This window comes from Nematolebias whitei, chromosome 21, assembly GCF_014905685.2.
Source record: "Nematolebias whitei isolate Nwh7 chromosome 21, NemWhi1, whole genome shotgun sequence".
Taxonomy (NCBI): domain Eukaryota; kingdom Metazoa; phylum Chordata; class Actinopteri; order Cyprinodontiformes; family Rivulidae; genus Nematolebias; species Nematolebias whitei.
The window spans coordinates 20,003,000-20,024,682 of record NC_056518.1 but is presented as its reverse complement, the minus strand read 5'-3'; the positions used below and the strand labels follow the sequence as shown (position 1 = coordinate 20,024,682).

The 21,683-nt window shown below is 39.5% G+C and overlaps 1 protein-coding gene across 1 annotated transcript; it reads right to left on the bottom strand.

Moving 5' to 3' along the window:
- LOC119427898 (cytosolic 5'-nucleotidase 1A-like) lies at positions 1-7,020 on the bottom strand. Its single transcript, XM_037695558.1, has 6 exons — positions 6,776-7,020; positions 5,284-5,451; positions 5,073-5,202; positions 950-1,072; positions 639-823; positions 1-523 (listed from the first exon to the last, which is right to left on the bottom strand). The coding sequence occupies exons 1-6, from the start codon at positions 6,899-6,901 to the stop codon at positions 152-154; spliced, it is 1,104 nt and encodes a 367-aa protein (XP_037551486.1). The 5' UTR covers positions 6,902-7,020; the 3' UTR covers positions 1-151.
- Between the last annotated feature and the right edge of the window lie 14,663 nt (positions 7,021-21,683).

Here is a 21,683-nt window from a genome sequence, read left to right as displayed (position 1 = left end):
ATTCCTAAATATATGAAATTTCATGAGATGGTGTTTATTTTTCACTTCAACCTGTACGTTGCATCGGTTTTTACTCTTCAGCCGTTATTAAACGCATCATGCAGCTGAAGGACAGAATGTGTCTCCTGTGTGTCCACGCTGACATGTTGTGCTACTTAACAGTAGGACACGTCTCTTTGTCTTTTACTCCTTTCCTTGGGATCCTCTGAGCGACCCCGTAGGGCACGTGGCACGCTACGGTCCCCATTTCCGCTGCCCCCTCTACGTGAAACATCTGGTCGTCAAAGAAGATGTGAGGCCTGATCTTCTCCAGCATCGGACCTTTGGGCGCTCCTGCGAGGAACAGAGCCTCGTCGATCTCCAGACCCCACGAGCGCAGGGTTTTTAGGGCTCTGGCACCAGAACTGGCTGCGCTGCGAGCCGTCACCAGGTAGGTCCGAATGGGGCAGTCCATGCGCTGGCCTTTGGCGTAAAACTTCTTCTGCAGTTTTCCCAAAACCTCCAAGAAGCATTTCAGTGGACCCTGTGGGACAAAAACAAGGAAGACATACTTCAGGTTTGTGGTAGAATTAAATGTTGTTATAAAGTGGATTTATTTTGATAAATAATCACTAATTGTCCTGTTTTGTGTACTTTACATGGTCCAGAGGTTTGTTCTCATGCGCCTTCTCGTGCTCAAAGAACTTGTCCAGTCCGTGGGCCTTAAAAATCCGCTCCGACTCATCTGAGAAAAGCACTGCGTCACCGTCAAAAGCAACGCGCAGCTGAGTCTCCGACACTTCGGTCATCTTCTCCGGGGTGAACATGGTGGCTGCTGCTATACCTGGTGCACACAGTTTGCACTTAACTCTGTGTCAGGAGTTTTAATTTATGTTTCATTAAACAAAAATGATGTTTACAAGCCTGTCAAAGGTACAGATTCCCTCTGTTAATTTTCTTTAGAACTTGCCTTGCTCCAGAGCCTCGTGGACCTTGACTGGGTCAGCAGACAGGTAGAGGTTGGTGTGGTAGGCCTTCAGGTAGCCTATAGGACTGTTTCCTCCCGTCATACAGAAGCGCTCGATGAACAGCTCTGCAACAGAGAAATTTAATGAACAATCGGTGTGCACAAACTAAACAGTGATAATTGTGCAAAAAAGATTATCCAGGGGTTGCAGTTTCTTAGGAATAACCCAGGGTTATTGATTATTAGGTCTGTTTCACACAGGCCAGGTTCCTGTTTGTTGCTGAGCTGACCACAATGAATGGAGAGCTAAAGTTTTGAACCAAAAGGTCTGTTGAATCCCCATAACTCCTTCCAGTGTGGTAGGAGGTGCTTTTAGCCTTTATATATGTTGTATATATATGTGTATATATATATATATGTTGTATATATATGTGTATATATATATATGTATGTATGTATGTGTATATATATATATATATATATATATATATATATATACACACACACAGGGTCCCAGCTACATCCAACAAACGTATAAATTGTGAAGAAAAACAGTAATAAGATCTAAGACATGAACTAAACATTATGAAAAAACATTAAAAATACACTAGGCACTAGTAGTACAAAAACAATACGCCGAACAGCAGCACTAACATGAGTCTGTGTGAGCAGATGAGTACAAATAAACACAGCAGCATGAAATAAATTAGCAGCATGATGTGATTTTTCACAGCTATTATCCTGGTTAGATATTCATAATAATTACAAAACTACACTACAGGCATTAATACTACAAAAAAAAGAGCAACAAGAATAATCCATAATCCAGCTGTTTGTAATACCATTTTTGACCACAAGATGGCAGTATAAGTGTTTGAACCAAGGATATACAGCGCCCTCGGGCAACAACAATTCAGCTGCCGCCTCACCTATACGGTTATGGGGTGTAGATTATAGCAGACAGAAGAAGATCCCAGATGCAGGTGTCTGAAATAGTCTTCCTTTGAAGGGTTGCTGCTCAGCTGAGGAGAGGAGCTCCATCATCAGGGGGATGATGGAGCCACTGCTCCTCCACATCAAAAGGAGTAACTGAGGTAGTTCAAGCATCTGAATAAAATATCGCCCTAAGTACATTCCTGTGAGAAAAGACCACGAGACGGACTCGGGCCTCAGTGAAAGGATCATGTATCCCCTCTAGCCTGGGGATTTGAGATTGGTCATGGCTTACCTATGACTTGGATCAACATGCCACTCACAGCCCACAGAAGCATGATCTGTAGACCCTGAACTCCCAGCTTTTATAAGGTAAGGGTTTGTTAAATCCTACTTACTTAGACAGTCGCAGTACAGGAGAGTCACGTACTAGAGCAGTTTCATTTCTGTTTTTGCCTTGTTTATTTCAACCCGTTAAATAAATACTTGAGCATTTTCAGTCAGCTTCGTGTACAGTTTTTTATGTCTGTGTGAGCTGCAGCAGAACTTGGTTCAGTGACTGTTTGGGAATAAAATGGACTGGCTGCTGAGCCCAGCACATCCTGCAGCCTGTTTTTATTATCAGTAGATAAATCACAAGACTCATTTATAAAAATAAAAAAAAGACTTGCAGCCAACTGTTTTGAATGTATTGTATAGGAAACAATTGCCAAGTGGTTATTTTTATGACCTCAGACAGGTGTGAAAGTGACATATTTTAATTATGAAAATTGTTTTTCTCCATGCTGTTTTTGGCATATATGTGTATTTACATTAGTTTTTCTCCTTTCCCGTTGAGACCGTGGCTTTTAAATCTCAGTTACTGGTCATCATGTGTAGATTTGTTTCCACCTGTTTAGTTTAAAGAATAAAACTTGATTCTTATCTTCAGTCTGGTCCAACACAGCTGGGCTTTTGTGTTGCTGACAGGTTGATTTTCTCTTTTATTCATTCACATCAGCACAATGTAAAAGGAGGGTAGTAAGCAATGATGTGTTAAATTTCATTTTTGTGGAGAAGCAGATGCATTAAGCAGTTTCTAAAACCTGTGGAAGATTTCAAATGAAAGCACATCTATTTAAATAAATCGAGCAATGAGTTCAATATAAAGTCATGCTCAATCTGTACTTTTAGGACCAATTCATAAGTAAATGTATCAACTGGTCAAAAGAGATATAAAACGGATGACTCTGCTTACATAAACCAATATACTTGGCAGGATAAACTGGAAGAGGATAAATATTTAATTTCCCCCACAGCCTTATGGGATAATGGCTGAAGTGATGGTTTGAAACAGAGTCACGTGACAGACATGGTTGGAGACATTTTCCATTTTTCCTGCATTTTAAGGAATCTCGGAGGTTTCTCTTGATTTCTGAGTTATAATTGTTCCTAAGCAAAACATTCCCATCTAAGATCAACATGCCAGTGATAAAGAGCATGTCAAAATTATTAATTTACTTTAAGGGGTCTGGAAATTTCTAAAGGATTGTCATTTTTGGCAATATTGTCGTTTTCCAGCAGATGCTAATTTGGGATTCCTTTTTTTAATGCTCTAAAGATTGAAGATAACAAAAAGCATGCTATTTAAAATAAAGATAATGCAAAAATGTTCCACCAGCTCAGACCTATATATTGTATTTGTAACTGTTTTAATCCATCTCCTCGTAATAAGTAACCAATAAACATTTTCTCCCCAAACAAAGTAAATTGCATTTCCTGCAAAAATGCAGTGGCTGATTTTTGCTGAAGAAGTTGCAGTGAAACAGCTGAAATGACTAAAAACATGCTGAAATGGAAGAACAAGCCTAAGTTAGTAGAACAAAGCAAAAATAACACATTGGCTGGATTAAGTTTAAATAAGCAGAAATGAGCACAAAAATTAAGAAATAAGCTAAAAAAGCTGAAATTAGGTTTAAAAAAATGGATGAAAAGGCAGAAAGAACCTTAAACTATCAGGAGGAGCTGAAATGAGCTAAACAATATGGAATTAGATGGAAAAGCTAAATTTAGCACAAAATCTGCTAAAAAAAAAAAAAAAAAAGTAGCTGAAATAGAAAAAGCTAAACTAGCAGAAAAAACTAAAAGGAGCATAATAAGCTGGAATTAGCAGAAAAAAGTTAATTAGGCTGAAAGTAGCAGAAATTATCATGTAAAACTTGAATATATATGAAAACAGGTTAAATTAGCTAAAAAAAAGGCAAATAAAAAAAATAGCTGAAAAGGTAGAACAAGCTTAAATTATCAGAAGAAAGTAGAAAGAACATGTTTGCTGAAAGAAGCAGAAATTAGCACATGGAAATTATCTGAAAAAAGCTGAAATTATTTTAAAAAAGTAAAGTACTTAAAAAAGCTGAAAGAAACTTAAAATTACATGTAGAATGTGGAGAGAGCACATTTTTGCTGAATTAGCTGAAAAAAGCTGAAATTAGCATAAAAACAACTATATAGTAGCTGAAATAGCAGAAAAAGCTGAAGCTTGCAGAAATAAGCAGAAAGGAGCATAACAAGCTGAAATTAGCAGAAAGAAGTAGAAGCACAAAATGCTGTAGTTAGCAGAAATAATCTGAAAGGATCACAAAACAGCTGAAATTAGCTGAAATTAGCTGAAAAAATTATTTAAATTTGCACAAGGAAGCTGAACCAGAACAAAATGTGAAAGGAGCATTAAAAGATTATAAACGAATCTAAATGTCTGAAAGATGTAAAATGAGCTCAATTCATCTTCTATGAGGAAAAAAACGTGTCAGAAAAGGCTAAATATGTCAAAAAGCTAAAGTTGCACCAATACCAAAAGTTATAACAGGATTGTCCTGAAAGAGCTGAACGTTTTGAAGTATGATTTGTTGAAATAGCTTGGAAATTTCAGGATGAGAAACGCAACAAAAACCGTATAGAAGAAAAATGGATCACAATAGTTTGAATGCTTCATAAACATTCACACAATATGCAACCAAATATTAAGAGTGCTTTAAAAGCAACAAAACAAAGTCCACCCGCTGCAGCATTTTAATAGCATTTTGAAATCCTGATTGCTGTAAGATTTTTATTTGTTGTCTTCACCTCTATAGGTAAGAATTTCTCGAATCAAAGAGCTAAAGTTGTAGATTTTAAATTAAATATATCCGATGTTGTCCCTGCATTGGTAACTTACGGTGATGGTTGATGGTATTGATGAGTCTTAGGCCAACGTACGCGTGGTTGTTGGTGATGAGAACTACATCAAAAAGCTCCTCACTCTCAGGATAATGCTCCCTCAGTTGGGTGTTGACAGCCTCCAGAGCCTGGGGACCCGACCAGACACAGATTAGTGTTAGAACAAGGATCTAAAGCGCCACCATCCCTCTCATCCAGAAGTCTCTGACCTTAACAAAAGAGAAGGCAGGTCCAGGACTGAACGGCTCCGTTTCATGCGCCACCTGGTACTGGATGTACTCCTCCATGCCCTGCTGCTCAAAGATCTGCTGCTCCTTCTCCATGTTGAAGAGGACTCGGGACGACACGGCGATGGTGATGGCGTTCTGCGGCTTGGGCTGGAGGATGAGACGTTCAAAGCGTGACATTTCAGAAGAAAAGCCTAAATGAACCTGTGGGTTGAGCGTGGAGGGCTGCAGCAGAACTGAAGTGGCAGGGGGATGTGAAATGTTTTCCACTGCAGGAGCCTGATAATGTCGCATACCGGACTGACACTTCTTAACTCTTCAAAGGTCGAAAATCTCCTCTGTCCATCATTTTATATAATTTAACCCGTTATCATGAAACAAATTTTATTTTAGACTCTTTTTTTTTTCTATTTTAAGATAACTTTTTATTAATCCATGAACATTTTCTTCAAAACATCCTGAGAAAATGTAAAGTCAGCGGTTTTGAACATTATCAGCTCATTAAATGACTGTTATTAGTTGTTATCATCCACATATAGCATTCAGACTGTCTCTCCTACCTCCTAGGAGGTTTAATGGTACGTTCTTATTGCTGATAATATGCAGCTTTGCATGCGTCTAAACATTTTTTTAAAAAGCTTTATTTAACCCTTTTCCTAAACGTTGCACCTGACCCAGAGCACTAACACTAAACTTAACCCCTGACTCTATTATCAGCAATAAGAACATACCTTTAAACCTACTAGGAGGTACAGGAAAGACAGTCTGAACGCCACCTATGGGGATGATAACAACTGATAACGGCCATTTAATGGTTTATAGCATTTGAAGTGAGTACGTAAAGTTTAGTGTGTAACAACACAACAAGCTCGAGCTTTTTGTGAAAATAAATAATTTGATCTAAAACCAGATTTGTTCAGATCAAAACTGCAAGTTAGAGAGTTCTCAATGTTTTTATAGAGGGTCCGTATTTTTAAATTTCTCAACAGGTTTGAAACATTTGCTGCAGCACAACAAATATCAAATCAATCTTTAACACTAGTTTTTGTTTAATTGTGTATTTTTAAACGCATTATAATTAGATTATGTGCAGTGAGCTGCAGGGAGAAATATGTTTAAGACCACAAATTTACCAAAAGTATTAAACATTTCAAGGAAAAATGTTCAAAGGATGGAAATGAACTTGTAGCTCGTTGCTTCTCTCAGGTTCAGGTGGCTGATTATCTGATCTGAAACACGAGCTCTTAACTTGGCTCCGTTTCCAGCCGGCACAATAGAGTCTTGTGTTTCAAGCTTCATCTTTATGTGATTTTAATTTCAGCATGCTTTGAATGATTCATCATTTTCCTGCAGAGTTTCTGTTTACTATCTTTTGTTGTCATCTGGGTCACAGGCAGTTTTATACACTTTAAAATGATTCGTCTCAAGGTAAAGACGAGTGCACCGAACATGGAAAAACCACAGAGATACTCACTGGTTGAGGTTTCTTTGTGGGTGTGGAGGGCTTCAGAACTGCTCGAGCATCTTCCCTGGGGGCTCGGCTGCCATTCTTCAAGTCCTGTCCACCGACTGACAGAGTTTGACAGCTGTTCAGGTTCATCTTACACTCCCAGTGTGATTTGTTCACTTTTAAACACTCTTGTGGCAGGATTTGTCCCTCAAGAACACCCCACTCCCACTCTTCACAGATTAAACTGAGTCGTGCCTCACTCAACAGATGAGCTCAATGTGACTGCAGCAGCAGAGGCACTTGCCTAAACTGCTAGAAGAAGACTGAGATGATGCAGAGGAGCCGGGTGGAGGCAGACTGTGAGCCAATCCAAGCTGTGACCTTGTCTTCTCATGTCCAGCATCATGCGGATGAAATCCCTCGATCAGGTCCTCCGGGCTGCTCTTCTCCTCTTTTGCACACTCTGTACTGACTTCAAGCCCTCGCACATCCTCCCTCCTATTTAACTCTTTCAACGTGGGACTCCCAGGAGTCACAGCTGAGCATCTGATTTCATCCGGCTGCTGAGTCATGCTCTGTTAAACGTGCAAACTGAGGAACAAAATTTAAACTTTCTCCAAAATTACACTTGGTTTAGGGATAAAAACTGGATTACTGGTGTAAAATGCTACAGCTAAAGGTGCACTGCATCCTCTGTGCTCCTTTCTATAAACTATTTCATAACCCTGCACAGCATTATGGGAAATGTAGTCACATCAGTGGGTCTTTAAAATCAGCCAGGTTGTCGCAAAGACTGAGTCACAGAGAATCCATCCCGTTGCTAGGCAACAGTAGGTGAGTCATAGCAAATGGGACACTCCCATATTTTGGGTCCATCTGATTGGACATGTGACACACGCACATGCACATCACTAGCAGAGAAACAGGCAGGTGATGCAGGAAATAAAGATGAAAGTACATGTTGTGCTTTGAAGAGCATAAAATAATTTTTAATGCTGTTAGCTCCTCTTTGATCACAGTAAACAGACAAGCTGCAGCCTGGAGGGGTGTGTGTGTTTTTTTTTGTTGGTTTTTTTTTTGGTGGTGGTGGGGGGTGATATTAAACAGGCACACAAGCAAAACTAAAGATAACAAAAACCAACATGCAAACTGAATATTGTGCACGTTTTAACTTGTTTAACTGATTTATGCTCAAATAAAACAAAGATGTCATAAAATGTTGTAAAACCTAAATCTTTTATATCCTGATGCATGCTCAATAATCCAGGTAGAAAAATCTAAAAAAGTTCAATCTGGTCCTCTGGACATTCAAAAAAAAAAAAAAAAAAGCAAAACAACAAAAAAATGTAGAAACGTTTCGTCTCTCATCAGAGAGACTTCCTCAGTCTGAGGTGCTGTATTCAGCTCAGTCTCTTAAATAGCACCTTCTCAGTGTGGATCAACTAGTTTTGCTGCTGACAACCAAAACCAGCTGATCACATGCTCAAGAAGGACCATCAGCCTAACAATGGATCATTAGCACACTGATGGCTGTTTACTGTTCACAGAGGGCTGAGTGATACTAGCAATCACAGCATTGTAAGAGGGGGACAGTTGAACCCGGAGGCCTCCACCTGTTTAATGATGGACGATTTATTTTCACACAGATGGCCTCCTTTACTCCTCTCTCAAACCATCGTTCCTCTAAATCTTTTATATTTTTTTTCATTTTGTTTGACTTTTAATTTAATTAATTAAAAATATCAAGTTTAGAGTTAATAATAAAATAATGTTTTAGCACACATCATATACGTTGTGTCAAATGAAATCTCTCAGAAATAAATTTCCAGGAGGATAGAAAGCTCCTAAATGTTCAATTATGTTTCTTCAAAATTAATTACGACCCCGCGTCAGACTAAAATTGAAGAGTTGAAGCTAAATGCTGTGGAGTTGTCATAATAATAAAACAAATACAAACAATGACAGAACTAAAAGAAGTCGACTTCAAATTGTCTCAAAAACAACAAAACCTGCAAAAAGTTGCTGCTGAATTTAAACAAAACGAGCTCAATCCAATCATTTTAGTCTTATTATTATTTTAATCAAGAATTAAACTTTTAAAACATTTAACACAGGACCATAAAAGAAAACTGGACTTCACAGACATTATATGTGGTTAAAAAGTTTTGATTCACAACAAAACACTTGACATAAATGTGTGTGTGTGAAAGCTCTACCATATATATTCTTCCATAAAGTTATTAAACAGCATGGCATAATTTTTCATTATGTCATTGTTTCCTTTTTAGGGGAGTGGTGGAGCAGAGGTTAGAGAAGATGGGCCTGTGATGGGAAAGTCGCAGGTTCCACTCTCGGTATCGTCAACATCAAAATGTGAGTGGAAAAGGTGAAACACCCACACCTGCCTCCACTCTCATTTGCCCCAATCTGGGCCCCTGAGCAAGGCCCTCAACCCCCACCATCTGCTCCCAAAAACAGGTCTCTGATTGAAAATGAGTTCTCGTGACTCAGTGAGACTACCTGTATAATAAAGGGTAAATGAAAATGAAAAAACTGCTGATGATACACAATTATATTTGTCCATGAAACCCAAATGAATCCAATCAGCTACTCGGACTACAAACATGTCTTAAAGACATAAAAACCTGGACGACCCTAAATTTTCTGCTTTTAAACTCAGACAAGACGTTTTAATTTTTGGACCTGAGCATCTTAGAATACATTTTTCAGTCTTTCTCCCTCCTTGGATGGCATTAATCTGGCCTCCTGTTCTAATGTTAAAAATCTTGGTGTTATTTTTGATGAGGACATGTCTTTTATCCCCCACATTAAAAATGTTACTACCGTCTTCTTTCACTTGCGTAATATAACTAAAATTAGAAACATCTTGTCTAAAAATGATGCAGAAAAACTGGTTCATGCATTTGTCACGTCTAGACTGGACTATTACAATGGTTTATTATCTGGGTGTCCAAATGCTTCTTTAAAAAGTCTTCAGTTGATCCAAAATGCTGCTGCCAGAGTCTTAACTGGAGTTAGTGGGAGAGATCATCTCTCTCCAGTTTTAGCTTCTCTCCATTGGCTCCCTGTCAAATTCAGAACTGAATTCAAAATCTTACTTCTAATGTACAAAGCGCTCAACAACCTAGCTCCATCTTATATTACAGATTTTATCGTTCCATATTTTCCTAACAGAGCACTTCACTCTCAGACTGCAGGCTTGCTTGCGGTCCCTAATTTCCAAAAGCAGAATGGGAGGAAGATCAGTGATCAGGCTCCTCTCTTGTGGAACCAACTTCCAGTTTCTGTCCATGAGGCTGACACATTGTCCAGTTTGAAGACTGGGCTTAAGACTTTCCTTTTTGATAACTCCTATGTTAGCTTGTTATGCTGCTATAGACTACTAGAGGACAAATTGAGTTCATTTCTTGAAATGAATTGTAAAATTGAATAGTTTACATTTGATACTGTTTCTATCTTAACTTGTGATTCTTGACCTGCCATTGTGTATCTGTTCCTCCTTCCTGTTCCTCTCAAACCCAGACAGTCTAAGCAGATGGCCACTTGTCCTGAGTCTGGTTCTGCTAAAGGTTTCTTCCTCATGAGGGAGTTTTTCCACTGTCGCCTTCATGCTTTCTCAAGATGAGAGTCTGTGATGGAGATAAACTCAAATCAGTCTGCTCCTCAGATAATTTGTTAATTTACTTTTTATGTATATGAATGTTTTTGTTCAGTGCCCTGAGATGACTTCTGTTGTGACCAGATAAATAAACTGAATCGAATAATAATAAAAAAGATAATTTGCTGTTAATCAGAAAACAACAGCCGGTCTTTGCAGTTGATCTCTGTAGCCACCAGAGAGTAGCAGAGGATTAAAAAGCCTTTCAGCATCTTTGAAAGCTTCTCTGGTTTCATTCATGCCCAGTGTGTTGTAAACAAGGAGGATGTGAAAGAAACACTGCGTTAAGAGAAAGTGGAACTGAAAACATTTATATTTGAGTGGCTATCATTTAAACTTTAAAGTTCTCTTGGGATTGAACGTGTTTTTATCTTACATGATTATTGCTAATCTTAGTAAAGATTTATATACATGATAATACGGGAGGCTTAATTAATTTTTATAAAAACATTCAACCTTGAAAAAAATATAATTTATCATAGTTTAATGCGTTTAAGACCTGATCCGTGTGTGTGTGTGTCCGATAATGTTAACAGGACCTGAATGGAGACAGTTGGGCCGCGCCCACCGACATGATTTGAATAACACCGGCTTTTGGCGCGAAACTGAGAGGAGGCGGCTTTGTGTCACCCTGCAGTGGCGGGAAATGCAGGCGGGGAAATAAAAAAATAAAAAAAAGGGAGGCCTCACTGAGTATGCTGTACCTGTAGTTGCCTTGGCGCCATGCAAGAAGTGAAGTGCTTCATGAAAAGCAAACAAATCTTGGGGGGGGGGGCATTAGGAGAATAAACGCGGAAGAAAAAAGCAAAGCCGTGCTGTTTTGGCGCGAGTCTGCAAGAGAGATAATAAAGCTCTCTGTGGGTGGAGACAAAAGGAGGCCAGAACAAAGAGCCCGAACAACCCCCCTACTCTATATGAAGCTCCACCCCCAGCACACCGCCTGAAGGCTTGAAACAAGGCAGATGTCTACTATATCCTTAATCAGCCCTTCAGAACAGCCACTCAGGCATGCTGGCCACCACCAGATTCTTTGTTCTTACTGGGATTCTGCTCAGACCACAACAAATCACACACACACACATGCTCCATCAGAAGCGATTACGGCCCTTCCTTTCTGCTGCAGGACGGCCTTCAAGCATCAAAGAAAGGTCATTTTGCAGAGCTGGAAACGCTGACAATTGGACGTAACTGGATTTGTTGTTATTAGGTTTCAGGGATGCCGAGGCCCCGAGTCACACACACAGAATGGTTGTTTGTCTCGTTTGTCTCTATGCGGCCCTGTGATGGACTTGTGACGTACCCGGCCTCTCGCACAGTGATGGCTGGACATGGGCACCAGTGACCCCCCGCGACCTGAAAAGGAAGAAGCGGGGATCGGAGACCCCGAGTCAATCCAGTCCTTCTAAATCAGTGGCACTGGTAAAAGCGGCTGACTGAGAGCTGTCTTGTCAGCCGTTAAAGGAAAACAGCAGCAGTTCCTCTCACTTCCTGCCTCCCGATGAGTTTAACACAAAAACAGGAAACCTGTAATGCTTGTGCGACTCCTAGATCTTATTACGGCCGCTTCTTTTCCTTCACACATGCAGGAGGAGGAGGAAAACAGGCAGGGATGATTACATAAGCTCCATGGTGGTCTCTCAGGCCCTGATGACAAAAGCATTTAGGAGGGAGTTGTAAGCAAAAAAAAAAAAACAAGATGAGCATTACATTTAAACGTAAAAACATTCTGCAGCAAAGGGTCAACCAACTAATAAAGTAAGAAAAAGTCTGTGTTGGTGGAGGGGCAGCAACTGCGATGACTGTCAGGGGTTAAAGGGGATGGGGGAAGGGAGAAACCCCTCTCAAGTGAAGGAGAGGGAGGGTGGATGCTGGTGATGGCACAGAAAGGGGGGCAAATTCAAAAAAACGCAAAAAAAGGAGTCCCAAACTCAACTGAAGCAACTTTCCACTGCAGGGCCGAACAAAGGAACATCTGCTGCATGGGTCACAAGTGCCGCGCTGCAGAGGCAACAGGTTCGAACACGGGACTTTACAACGAAAGGCTTCGTAAATGGTTTTAGATGCGAGGGAAACCGTTGTTGTTGTTGTTGTGTCCACACCGCGTCTTGTTTTCAGGCTGCGGTGTTTTGAAATCTGCCCATTCACAAACCCCGGCCTCCTGCGTGCCGTGTGACGAAGCAGCAGCTGCTTCCTTTATTTCACACTAAACAAAAACAGAAGAGCAGCAGATGTGGAAAGTAAAGATTTCTTTTAAGAATTTGGTGGAGATGTTTTTGGAAGGAACACGAAATTTCCTGCCTGTTCAGACTAAAAAGTTTCTGGGGTTTTTGCACTAAAACAAGTTATTCGTCATTTCCGAAAGAGTTTAATGTAAACTTGCAAATGTTGTGATTCTCAAAATAAAAGATAAGCTTGTGGAAAAGATAAATCAACAGAATGCCATGTGTGCAGATGTTTGGTTAAATGTTGCCTTCTGACAGTGTTTTTGAGGGTAAAATAATCTGGATGACCATTTTTTTATGACACATTTTTTGCTATAATTGATAGTGTACACTTCCTCTTTTAGTAAATGCTGAGCACATGAATCAGCCAGCAGACTAAAGATAAACCTCTGTTTACCATGTCTTGACAAACTTACCAAGCTTCTGTATTTTTGTTAAATAGGAAGGCGATCTAAAATCATAGCATGTTCATTTGATTCTGTGTGAATTTTCATCTATATTCCAGTTCCTTTTGACCTATGACACCAAAGACGCACTGATCGTGTTTAGGGAAAATCCCTAAAAGTAAAAAAATTTAAGGTAGCGTCCTCAATAATGCAGGTAAAAAAAAATCTAAACCAGCAAACTGGTTGATCCACTATGAGAAGATGCTGCTTACAAGACTGAATTTGTTGCAGTTCCTGAGGCTGAAGAAGTATTTTAGATAAAAGGCAAAATACTTCAACAAATAATCTGTTCAGAGGACATGACTTAACCTTATTAGATTAACGTCTAGCATTCCTTGAATGCATATTGCCCGCCGCTTTTCATGCTGAGTTTTGGACTCGTATAGCTTTAAGAACGGATGAAGTTGTAGCATGTTGTTTAAACTCTGAAAACAGCATCATGTCCTGTGATCTCACATGATTTGTTAGAGCTTAATGTGTTGTGACTGACTCATCTACTATCAGACCAAATCAAGGCTCAGTATCTGTACATTTGTCTGCGTTATAGCCATTTTTGTGCTCACTTAGATCTTGTACCTGCAGCAGCCATTGTGAATTCACCAGTCGCAGATGTCAACCCTGTGATTACATTCTGGGTTCATGAAAATTTGTTTAGATTTTTTATTCATGGTCCAGAAAAACAAATGTATTATTATTATTATCCCTCCACCTTCACATTTGTCCTGGGCCAGTACTAGACTGTGTATGTGCGAGGTAAAAATGTCAGCAAATATAACTAAAAGGGTCAAAGTGGAGGCTACGAAAGCAAAACTTTGGGCTAAAAGGTGCTTAAGTGCCACAAATTCAAGAAGTTTTCACATTCGTTAAGCTAAAGCTCTCATATCTCTAAGATCGTTTTCACACTTGATAGACTCGGTTCGATTGGAGGTCACATTTTCAACTGGTGTGGGTCACATTCACACTGCACTGTCACTCGAGTCAACTTGTTCCCCCCTCGCCTGTGGTGGCGCTGCACCAAGAACTACTGAAGGAAACGACACAAAGATCTCTGAAGAAGATACTTCTTTTTCTTCTGGAAATAAAAACAAAAATGGAGTGGCATCAACTTTTAGCAGTTTTAAGGTTTTCTGTTTTGTCATTTTTTCAACAATGGACTCAGCATGAGCAGAAGATGAGGCAGAAGACCATGGAGAGTGTTGTTTTTCACACAAGGTGGCTGAGATGGCTCTATATCAGGTATTTGAAATGTGCATTTGTTTTGGTTGTATTTACCCAGAATGCCATGCGCTGTAGTCCACTTCCTGCTTTTGGAGCCGTCTCCAGTCCGCTTGCATTCACACTGCACTCGAACCGCGCCAGTCATTTCAACCGAACCGAGACCTAGGTATTTAGGTGAACCAGAGTTCGATTTTTTTTTGGTCTGCATCGGAGTTTGATTGCACATTCATACCTCCCCAAATGGACCGGACTTTCTAGGCAAACAGACTAGAGTTCGATTAAAGTGGACTAAACAGGGCGGGTGTGAATGTACCCCAAGAAAAAACACAACAAGCTAAAATAAATGTTGAATTTGAAAAACAATTATTGTCATCTTAAGCTCCCTCTATGGGGTACCGCTTGTAAAGTTAAACAGTCAAAAATTAACAGCAATATTTTGGTTTATTAAGCCTTTCATAAAAATAAAAATAAAAAAAAGTTGTTTTTTTCAAAGTCATAATTTCACTGTGTTATTCATACATTTATAAATGCCATACTTCCAAGCTAAATGTTTAATTTACAAATTAAATATTTAGCTTGTAAGTTAAATATTTAGTTAGTCTACTAAATATTTAGATGTAAATTAATTATTCAATTTCAAAGCTAAATATGTATTTTCAAAACTAAACATTTAATTCGTAAACTAAATATTTAATTTGCTAACTAAATATTTAGCTCCGACCTAAACATTTATTTTCCAAGCTAAACATTTAATTTAAAAAATGTATATTTAATTTGCTAACTAAATATGTATCTTGGACCTAAATATTTAACTTGCAAATTAAATATTCAGGTCCAAGCTAAATATTTATTAGCAAATTAAACATTTAGTTTAGGGATTAAATGTTTAGCTTAGAAATTAAATGTTTTAGTTTTGAAAATACATATTTAGCTTGGAAATTAAATATTTAATTTACATGAAAATATTTAGTTCACTGTTTGTAAATTAAACATTTAGCTTGCACATAAAAATTTAGTTTGGAAACTAAATATTTACCATGGAGCTAAATATTTAGCTTATTAACTAAATATTTAACTTGCAAGTTAAGTATTTAGTTTGTAAGCTAAATATTTAGCTGTAAATTGAACATTTAGTCTGTAAATTAAACATTTAGTTTGGAAACTAAATATTTAGCATGGAGCTAAATATTTAGCTTGTAAATTTAATATTTAGTTTGAAACTATGACATTTATAAATGTATGAATAACATGGTGAAAATCTGACTTCGAAAAAAAACCTATGTCTTTCTTATGAAAGGCTAATCAACCAAAATACTGCTGTTAATTTTTGACTGTGTAACTTTACAAACAGCACCCCATACCCCTCACCTTTTCTTGCTCTCAGTTCCAAGGCTGTGTACAAAACGTCTAGGGGTTGCCAGGGTGGGGGCGACACAGGAGTTGTTACTCTTTAGTCCTTCCCCGCCTTATGTAGTTTATCCATTAAACAGCCTCGTGGTTGCATCACTAGCATTCGCTCTGCTTCTCCAGGGGCCCGGCGCACCATAGAAACACATTACTCCCTCCTATGTATTGGGTTTGTTTATTCATTAACTTGAGGAAGGTCCATCCATCCTCAGCCTGCTTCGGTTTACGAGCAGGTCAGAGTTTAACACGAGCCGCCGATGGCTCAACCAGTCAGATGACGAGAAGTCCTTTTGATGGGTTCATTACCATCAGAGCAGCGTGTTTGGGCCCAGATGGCACCAGTGCTTGCACTAACAGGATTAGGATTAACTCCAGATTAGATTATTACCTTCTTGAAACCCTAGTATGCAAGAAAGGTTTTGGCTGTCTGGTTGGTGACAGAAATTACTGCACAAAAATCCTATGTAAATTGGGACATCTTGGTTTGGTTTCATAGCAGACTTTTTTTTTTGGTCTGAGGTTTAAAGAAAAACACTGATTTGAGACCAGTCAGCTGAGGCTAAACACATCTGAGAGGAGCATGTAAAGCTTGCTGGAACTGAATCATCTCTGTTATGTAACATGGGCCTTAGCAAGGGGAGGGCATGCAGCAGACAGGGGTGAGAGACTGAAAGCAGAAGACTGACCTAGATCAACAAATGGTGGCGATAAGTACCTGAAAAGAGGGCAGAGGCCATCAGATTGATGTGGAAAAAGTACGGAGGAAACAAAGAGATTTCCACGACAGAATATCAGTGTGGTTTTTAAGTGGGTTCAGTGGAAATTGGTGGCTGGGTTTCAGTGACACAACCACGCTGGAATCTGGGTCAGCAGGCAGAGAGTTTGACAACCGTGGTCAGAGAAAGTTTCCCAACTAGTGTGTGTATGTGTGCAATGTGTGTGTGTAACCAAACAATCATCTGCGTTTTTTCCCGGCTCTGTTTTCCACTTCTTCCTTGACGGTCAGCCACTTGAAAATAGAATAAGGGGAAGGGTGCATTGCATTGTACGGGTTGAGTAAGAAAGGGACGACTTCTAGCTGCACTCCTTCAGAAAACTAAAAATCCATGTGCGACCTCAATAAATGTTTGTGCACAGGCCCAAAAATAGACACTAACTCATTCAACCTTTATTTATACAGGCTAGTCTCGATGAGTCTCGAGGACTCATTTACAAGAGAAACAGCTACATTGTAAAGCGGTGTAAAATGCTAAAATCAGGAACACGCATGTGTTGTTTTTTTCCATGAACTTAGCAGTTGTTTAAAATCTCTTAGAGAGGTCAAGGTCGAGAGCTTCAGATCTTTTTGCAAGGTGTGCCAGGAAACAGGAGCGGAGTAGGAGAAGGCCCTTTTGCCTAGTTTGGTCCACACTGAGGGGACACTGCAGGTAATAATGTCCTGAGAGCGCACGCTGTAGCTGCACTCATGTAGTGACATATAGGAGATGTGTGAAGGCAGCAGACCAAGAAGTGATTTAAAGATGAAAATGTACCAGTGTGAGTGTCTGCGTGAAGTTAATGATGACCAGTTAACCTGTGAATACAGGGTGCAGTGGTGGGTATGATAGTTACAGCCACTTGTGAATCTTAACGCATCGTGCAGCATCTAACATTTGCAAGGTGCTTGCAGGTGCGTTCATGTAAATAATGTCACCGTATTCAATGGAGGGAAGGAAAGTAGTACTTACAAGGCGTTGCCTAGCATTCATAGTTAGACAGGATCTGTTTCTGAAAAAGAAATCCAATTTAACTTTCCGTTTCCTTACCAAGTTTTTGACATGAAGCTTAAAAGAGAGATGCGAATCGACCAAAATACTCAAGTATTTATATGAATCAACAAACTCAATAGGGACACCATTTGAAGATAAAATAGAAGGAATGACTGCTGGTACCAACTTCCTGTTTGAAAAAAGCATCCCTTTGGTTTTGACAGGGTTTAGCACAAGTTTGAGACGGAACAAATCAGACTGGATGATGTCGAAAGCAGACTGTAAAAGTTGGTACCTTAGTGACTGTTCTAGCTGCACAATAATCAACTGTGTCATCAGCATAGAAATGTAAGGATGCATCAGGAATTATCTGACCTATATTACTTATGTAGATTATGAAGCAGGTGGGTCCTAAGACTGAACCTTGTGGTACACCATTGTTAACAGTCAGATAGCTGGAAGAAGTACCATTATGTTGAACACATTGCCTCCGATCTGAGAGATAATTAGAGAACCAGCCAGTGGTGTGATCTGAGAAACCAATTTCTGAGAGTTTATGACATAAGATGTCATGGTCCACAGTTGTTAAAGCTAAAGTGCAGCACAATAGTCCTTAGCATCCAATGCTTGTGAGAATGGGAGATTATTCAAGCTCATAGTCACACAAAGCATGTTGTTACCCTTTCACCTGTTTTTCCTTTATCATACGTCCTATTTACTCCGAACATGTGGGTCAGAGATAAGCAGCCAGTTGTGCCGGTGCCTCAGAATCATAAACCCATGCAGTCTGTTTATGGTCTGTTTTCTTTGCCTTTCAGTGTTCACATATTGCACACACGTGATCTGAAACCACACCAGCCAGAACACACCCAGTCAAACATGTTGCAAAAATTGCTCAATGGTTCTTTGCTCCCTAAAATCTGCAGAGGTAGGTGATTCTTCAGCAAAGGGGGATGTTAACAGTTGCGAAAGTTGACATCTCACTTTCCCGAAACACAGTTGCGCTTTCACATCTAAGCAGTTAAGAATCCCGTTGAGGCAGTAACAGACTTTTCCCCGTTTTATCTAGAAGCAGGTTTATCTGCAGGAAATGCTGGATCGGCAAGCACGACCGGTAGTGCCTTGTCAGGGGGACATGCCAAGGATGAGATAATCTCATTTGTTTTTGTGTTTTTCTGCAAAATATTCAGGTTGAATTTTATTATATTACGAAATGCCAAAAGGTAACACAACAAACTGTCAAATTCTTGGTCATGACCAAGGTCACTTGCCATCTAGTAATGCGCAAAACAGCAGAATTCAGTTCAGATGTGCGTCATCCCAAGTATGACCATCAGCATAGCGTTGCCAGGTTTAATCGCTTGAACCAAATGGTTATTTTTTTCCAGCTGTGGATAACAAGGTTGTTTTTTTGGCTTAAAGATAAGAGTAATCAGTTAAAGTGAAATTCTGAGCATGTCCTTAAAGGAAACATTTGTGCACAAGCAAACTTGCACCTCTGAAGTCGTTTAGCAGAAAATCTGGTTGGGCGAGTTAACTGTCAAGAGCAGCAGAAAACATGAGGACAAAGAGATCCTTTCTGACTTTACTGTTTCCCTGCAGAAGAAGTCTGGTTTGGAACAAAGTAAAACTAATCAGCAGAGGTTAATTATCAACACTGAAACAAATGGAAGAAGTTCCAAGACTTGTTTGAAAAGAAAGCTGTCTTAAAGAGCGTGATCTGGGGCCATTACGCCCGTCTGCCTTTAAACGCAGCGAGCTAAAATGATTTTTAAGTCTCTGAAAATGATCGACCTGAAAAACATCATGTTTTGCTGAAGGTCAGTAATGTTTTCGTTTGCTTCAACCACACCGTGCGCCGGACATTTTGCATGTTGCTGTTGTGAGTCAGAAAATGAGGTCAAATGCAAAACGCATCACTCCGAAGGGGTTCGGGACTCTTGCACTTATCACCGGCTTTTTAAAACGTGTTTCTTTATTTTAAATTAATTTTGTACTTGTATTATAACGGGAAATGTTGTTCCTTTCAGTTCCAAGTCTTGAGGTCTGACAATTACTTTCACTTTTTTATTAAAGTACAAGCTGTTGATGGCTATCAAGAGTCATCTACGATGGTTTGTTTTCAGTTCACAAAGAGAAGCTGAGCACTAGGACGCCCCTAGGAACGACAAAATGCTTGCAAAGTCCATAAAAGTCACTTTTCAGTGCATTAATCTGAGCCTCCTGAGAACAAATGCCGATATGGTAATTCAGTTACGCTTCAAAACAGTGGCCGGAGGGCAGAGCAAACACAGACAGGTAAAACACCGACCGTCCCTGGCACAAACAAAGGTGAGCGAAGCGCAGGACGGTTGGCGTTCAAGGTGTGCCGAGGCTCGTCTGTCAGGCTGGACTACCTGAGCCACATGGTTGACTCCGAGTTCATTAAACAACGGCAGGAGCTCAGAGCTGAGTCACTGAGGCCTGCAGAGACTCGTCACTGGTGAAGTCATCCTCCTCATCGCAAAGTTGGAGTCACCTTGTGTTGAGCATCCAGGTCAGCTTTAGACCAAACTAATTCTGCACCTTGAAGGGAAAGTGATGCTTTAAGTGTCATATAAATGTGATTCATCACACAGAATATAAGCCCCAGTGTTACATTTGAGAAAGTCATTTATAAAAACTTGCTCCAGAAACAAAATAAAAACAACTTTCAAACATTTTACTTTTCCGGTGGTAACGTGTTTCAGTTGGGGGATAGTCACGTGTGAATTTCTACGATCCTAAATGCACATATGAAGAATATTATCATATTGGATATATGCAGAGAGACATACGATGGAGGGGAATGTTGTCTTATCTAACATGCTGTTTGTTTTGAACAGTTTTTATAAAAAAACGCAATCACGGCCTAAATGTGTTCTGCATATTTATGTGAGTTTAAAGCAATTATAAAGTTTTAAAATGAGCTATAAAACTAAACCCAATGTATTAAACTCAGTTATATCACAGTATTATTAGACTTTAAACCTTACTTCGTCATGCTTTTATGTTTTCAGAGCGAGAGGTCCAGACTAACACTGCGTTGGCTGAACACTAAATTTGAAGCAAAACGTCATCAAATGTTTCAGATGACTTTGTGCTCTGAGCAAGTTTTTGATGGTTTCGGTGTTTCCTGTACATGTTTTGCTGTTGACATGATCAAATTACCAAAATAGTGTAAAACTGTCGACATTAAAGCAGTAAAAAGTGACACATTTTAAACTTAACTCTGGGCAATAAAAGTAATCCTGCACCACAATAAACACTTTAATGTTTGTCCGACCTGTTTTAGACCTTAATTGTTGTTATTTATATATACATGTATATATATATATATATATATATATATATATATATTATATATATATTTGTATCTTGCGAGATCTTTTGTACTGAAACTCTTGGCACAATTTCCTGTGGGATCAATGCAGTTCCATCTTATCTCAATGCTGCATTGTCTTTTTATCATATTAGTGATATTGCATTTAAATTTTGCTTATTGTGTTGCGATCCAATCTTTAACGGTTTCTGATTTATCCAGTCAATTCTCCTCCGACCATGTATTTATTCATGTTATTGATCTGTTGCGGTGCAGGTCTGGTCAGCTGGGGGTCCCAGTGAAGAGAAAACACCCTTTTCAACATCTGCGCACATCACGAGTGACTGCATCCCAAAAAACCTCTGCAGCATCTGATTCAGACGTGACCATCTTCCAGATGTTCAAGTACGGATGGATTTACCACCGCATGCACGACCCAGTCCGGTTCCCTGACCACCACATGTAAGAGATTCCAGCTGTATTTACGTCTGACCCATTTCCAAGCACATCAGGTGCCCAGTGTGCAGCAGCCACTGCAGAGGGGAGGATCCACCTCTCGTCCTCAAGGACGAGCCTGAAGGACAGACTCCAGTTAACCTTCAGCGCAGCAGCTGAAGCACAAAAACATCTCCCTTCAAGAAAAAGGACTCAAGCTGTTAAAAGCCAAATTTGATCATTTCGCCACATTTACATTGGAATCAGCAGAGTCTTAGTTGGATTTGAGCAATTTCAAATATTTAAATTAATTTATTGCCAGCTCAGATTATCTATAGAAACTAATAAATGCTGGAATGTGAGCCACTTTGGTGCATTTTAAGACACGGGAAAAAAAAAAAAAAAAAAAGACCAAAAGGCATCATGTTTCTATGCAA

Coding starts and splice junctions, on each gene's coding strand:
- LOC119427898 (XM_037695558.1), bottom strand. CDS start 6,901: ATGAACCTGAACAGCTGTCAAACTCTGTCAGTCGGTGGACAGGACTTG. Junction 5,452..6,775: donor CCACAAAGAAACCTCAACCA/GTGAGTATCTCT, acceptor CTCATCCTCCAG/CCCAAGCCGCAGAACGCCAT. Junction 1,073..5,072: donor CAATACCATCAACCATCACC/GTAAGTTACCAA, acceptor TCTCTGTTGCAG/AGCTGTTCATCGAGCGCTTC.